We start from the raw sequence: 5,450 nt of genomic DNA, 5'->3' as shown, positions 1-5,450 counted from the left end.
ATTTAGTAGATGTACAGGGACTAGCATTGAAACAATCAGAACTAGATATAGAGAATATAGGGAATTTCGAATAAGTTTATACTCACCCTGCTAGAAATGTTATAAGTGGGACTTCAAGCAGGGGTCTCTGATCTCAAAGGAACGATAGGAGCCCATGATAAGGCAGTGGCGCTTATATACAGGGTGATCAGTTTATTTGAAAACCGTCCAAGTGTTGGTAGCATTTATTCTAATTGCTATTAGTATTATAAGTGCTACCAACACTCATTACAGTGTTACACTCTAATGAGTGTTGGTTTCTATATAGACTGATCACCCTGTAATTGCACCGTGACACCTACTGATATTCTATTTCAAATTTCAAATTATGTTATACTTTAATTGCGTATTGCCTAATCGGGACCTTCTACCGCCTTTTTGACACCAGCGACGCCTACTAAAAGTTCCACTTAACTACATTTTTAACAGGGTGAGTACAGGGAGAATAAATGAGTTTAACAGGGTGAATAAATATATTTTTTACCCTTGAATTAAGGGTCTCCAGTTGTTATGAGATGGCGCAGCTCAAAAACGGAGGAAATCGTATTCAGTTATACAAATCAATGAGTTAAGGTTACTAAATAAATTCCTTTAGAAACTAATTTCTGTAAATGTAATAATAGCATATAAATATTATATTATATGTAAAACTTAAGTAGAAACAAAACTAGAAATATATATTGAAAAGTGCTTTGGTAGAAAAGTAAAGTGAACAGTTTATTTAGTGAAGTTTTCCTTAGTAACAAATGCAATGGCTATGTTACTATGATAATTTTAAGGCGATTCAGTTGGTAACGGAAATAGTAGCAGAAAGCTTTCAATATTGACGCACATTGATGCTTATCGAGAATCTCGTAATTGACGAAGTCCATAAAAACTTATTCTGTCAAATTCAAAATAATTTCTGCAAAAAGAGCTGTATCGCTGTTCGTTCCAACAACAATGTCAGATACGATGATAGATGAAAGGTAATTTTTATAAAATTTAATAATAAATATTTCTTGTTAATTTTCTACTTCTTTGATATTTATGAACATTTTTTGTAGAGTGACAGACGAAATCGAAGCATTAAAGGCTATACTACTTGATAATGAGTTGAACATAAAAGAAAATAACAGGTAAGTTTCTCATTATAGAAAATGTAATGCTTGTAATTCAGTGATTAAACTAAATTAATACTTCTTTATTTCAATAATCGATTTGTTAAGTGTTTAATATCATTTTATATTTACTTCTGATGAAAACAGTATAGTATAATCTATATTATGGTATAATAATGAGTATCTTTTTATAAATATATAATAACAGACACTTATCGCTTTTTAGAGGTGAACCAGAATGTATAGAAACTGTATTGTTTCCTTCAACTGGTGAAGATTCTCAATCGCAATACGTTTGTGTGACACTAATTGTTCAATTACCAGTGGGCTATCCCGATATATCACCTATTATTAGTCTCAGAAATCCTAGAGGATTAGATGAAGAAACAGTAAAACTCATGCAATCAGATGCAGAAGCCAAATGCAAAGATTTCATAGGCCAACCAGTCATGTTTGAACTTATTGAGGTATATTGAGTATACATGTTTATATGTCTATATAATAATGTACATTAAAATATTCTACATTTTATTACAAATATGAAACATTTTTACAAGATAGCTTATGAACATCAAAATAATGAAAAAGCAATTTATTTATGCATACTTTTAATAATACCTAGTTTTTTAGTTGTATGCTGGTTTGTATTACTAAAGACTATTACTTACATCATTATGACATTTTTTATTTATTTTAATACATACATTTTCCCTTCTGAGATATGAACATAGGTCTGGGTTAGATCTGACTGATGAATTAATCTTAAAAAATGCAACACATATATAGTTTAGGTAATACAAAATAGCATATAAGTAAAAAATTAATATTACTGAATATTTTAATATACCTAATATCATATCTAGGTCATGTACAATACAAATTAGTTCATATGTACCTCTATATTTTATATTATGTTTATCATGGTAGTAACAATTAACAAGATTATTGTAATAGTTAATAAGAGAACATCTCACAAGAAGCAATCTTCCTACGGATCAATGTGCCATATGCTTGTATGGTTTCCGAGAAGGAGATGAATTTACCAAAACAGAATGTTATCATTACTTTCATTCACACTGCTTAGCTGCACATATTGGAGCTGCAGAGCAGTATTATAGAGAAGAGCAAGAAAAGCTGCCACAATGGCAACAAGATACTAACAATAAATTTCAGGTATATTATTTTTCATTTTCTCGTTATTATGTACTTTACAATTATCAATCTACATAAACACTTTTAATACTTTTGCTTATATAACATTAATGTATTTCATTAGGCTATATGCCCTGTATGTCGAGAATCAATCAATTGTGATATAGAAAGTCTATGGTCTGCTCCACCACCGATTGACGTTGAAGCTGCAACAGATTTTTCAGTTACTGCAGAATTAAAAGAACTACAAACACAAATGGCAGCACTGTTTCTAAGGCAACAGCAAAGAGGTGGTATAATTGACTTAGAAGCTGAAGGAGTAAAAATGTTAGTAAGAACAGAAGATGAATCTAGTGCCACTACTGAACGACTCAATCCACCTGGAACCAGTTTGAATACATATGTAAATCAGACTGTGCAACCTGTCAACCAAATGGTATGTTTACACTTGTATTATATTTCAGATAATTATACTATAAGCATTAAATAATCAGTATGTAGAATATCTTATTTTGGATGTTCTATATAAGTACAGTTAAAACATTTTGAATTTGAAAATATATTTGTAAATATTTAACTTTATTAATTCTTTGACAGTTTATCCCGACTGAGACTCGGGCATGGTAAAGGGTCAAAAAAAATAAAATAAAAAAAAACTTAGTTTTTTTACATTTGTTACAAAAAATAGAAGTATTAAAAAAAAAACATTCTTTTTACCAAAACTTGCAATTTTATTAAGCTGTTAAAGTAACAAACAAAGCCTCAAACGCGAAATCATTATTCTTGATTTTCGTCTTGTTTTGGTGTCTAGAATCGTCCCTTAAAGTTATTAAGAAATTTAAAAAAAAAAGCGTTGTTAGAACTGTATAAAAAAAGGAATTGTAAAAATCTACACTGTGTTAAATTATATGAAAAAAGAATTGTAAATAGATCGGTCTATGTGACTATGTACAGCTGGAAACCTTTTTTAAACACAAGATAATTCAAAAACAAAGTTTCAAACACATTTTCGTATGAGAGCTCGTTGAGATCAACCCACTATTTTACTAGGAATAGAAAAATATAACGTTCCATTTAAAAAAATGAATATGATCTTGAAAATATTGAATATGATCTTAGAAAATATTCAGTTAAAAAAAATAGTACCTCTATATTAAGGGGTCCTCCACATTATACAATTTTTGTAAATAAAGCTGTTTCATGTCTCTAAAAATTACGGACCCTATTATCAAATGGTAACATTTTAGTCAAAATTGTTATGGTTTATTAGTATTTTAGTAAATTCCGTCGTTTTAATCAAAAGTATTTTCTTCAGCAATTGCCACAATCAAAGCAGCCCTCGCATCAGACGCAAAATCACACTAATTGTCAATCACGACCGCTACATCATACTTACCATGGAAATAATAATCGAGGACATCGGAATAGAGGTCGTGGACGACCACATTATCGTCGACAATTTGACAGAGTTAAACAAACTGAAGTTGGCCCCAGATGACAATGGGTTCGAAGTAAATTATTTACTATCTGGTCTCCTATTTCATTAACTGTATACAATATAAATAATATTAGTAGCATAATTATGAATATATTATATAAGAACTGTTTAATTTTGAATCATTTTTACGTGATAAAATTATAGGTGTCATCGTTTAGGAACATTCCCGTTATAATTATGTATAAAATGGGATGTTATAAAACTTTCAAAAATTGTGTATGTAGACTGAAGCCATGGTGCTCTTTAAAACGATCTGCAATCGTACAAAGTTAATTAATTCATTTTTTTAATATAGATATATATAAAAAACTGTAAGTACACTAGAAGTTTATAAACAAAAGAAAAGGAAAAATATGCAAATGCTGCGATAAAAATATTTTATACCTGTGGATAAATCATTAATAATATAAGAACATAAAACAATAATATTTATTATTTCTATTATGTAGTTCTACTCATTATTTGTAAGTCAGCTTCCCAATTTATAATATTTATTTTCACATCGCCATTTAGTTGTCAACGATGCCATAGATCGTTTCATGTAACAGAGCAAACATGGATCAGTGTTTAAACAAGTATTTACTTATTCCTTTTAAATCGAAAGTTTAATACATACATTTGAAGGTAATATAAATCTTTAGGAAAACACATGTAATGCTATTATATCTCAAGTTTAAAACATGAAATATACCTTTCAAGAGTTAAGAAACTTGGTTTAGTGTATGAATCAACCATTATTTCTGCAAAGTATGGAAACAGTAATGTAAAATATATGGTTTATTAATAGCTTTATGACATTTGTTACCTTTTGTACATATGTAATATTTGCATTCAAAAAATTTCATTAAGTTACTACAATTTATCTATATAATTAGACCTTATATTTTCATTTTGTTATTTTAATATAAGATTTATTGTAAATATTTCTTTTCATATGTAAATTAAGTTATTATCAATAGTTAAAAAATGTTTCTTATAATTGTGATATTTGTGAAAGGACTCTTGTTCAGTTAAATAGATTTGTAAAGAAAGAGGAACTTTATTTATTCATTATTTGATACATATTGTATTTAATTATAACATTTTTGTTACGAAATTAATGTTTACTACACTTGTGTTGTAAATATGTACATGTTTATATGAAAATTATATAAAAGATGCAATCTTTGACCATTACAGTGACAGAGAAATGTGTACGTACATCCTAGGTATGACAAAACTTTTCATACAATTGCTATTTATGAGAAAAGTATTCATCATCACAATTCTACGCGGATACGTGTTATCCAACACTTGTCACACCTTACTTTCCATCTAGTGGTATGAAAAGCGTTGTCGCTTTCGTGTTTCTTACAAGATGAAACGTTTGTTTCTCCGAACGCTCGATTATTTTTTCGATCTGGTTTGAGCTCTGATGTTTGGCGCAATGCGTATTTATACATATTCGGCTATTAGAGCGTTGAGAATATGCAGAAATGATTTACAATCCACTTTACAATGCCATAGAGGGAAAAGTGCAGACTCAATGATCATCTGTTTTGTCCAGAAATTTACTAAATAGTCTTAATTACTAATCATAGCGGCTTCACATAAGAACAGTCATTCAATATACTTACTATTCGCTGAGTAATAACACATTTGATGACTTGTACCTTCCAAGA

The 5,450-nt window shown here is 29.2% G+C and overlaps 1 protein-coding gene across 1 annotated transcript; it reads left to right on the top strand.

The window, feature by feature from the left end:
• The first annotated feature begins 535 nt into the window (after nucleotides 1-535).
• Nucleotides 536-4,614, top strand: LOC143180385 (E3 ubiquitin-protein ligase RNF25). The gene is made up of 6 exons (XM_076380079.1): nucleotides 536-1,007; nucleotides 1,086-1,157; nucleotides 1,366-1,606; nucleotides 2,094-2,312; nucleotides 2,416-2,727; nucleotides 3,607-4,614. Exons 1-6 carry the CDS (start codon nucleotides 982-984, stop codon nucleotides 3,787-3,789), a joined length of 1,053 nt encoding a protein of 350 aa, XP_076236194.1. The 5' UTR covers nucleotides 536-981; the 3' UTR covers nucleotides 3,790-4,614.
• The last annotated feature ends 836 nt before the right edge of the window (nucleotides 4,615-5,450 follow it).

Source organism: Calliopsis andreniformis, chromosome 6 (genome assembly GCF_051401765.1).
Source record: "Calliopsis andreniformis isolate RMS-2024a chromosome 6, iyCalAndr_principal, whole genome shotgun sequence".
Lineage (NCBI taxonomy): Eukaryota > Metazoa > Arthropoda > Insecta > Hymenoptera > Andrenidae > Calliopsis > Calliopsis andreniformis.
This window is presented reverse-complemented; position numbering and strand designations above follow the sequence as displayed.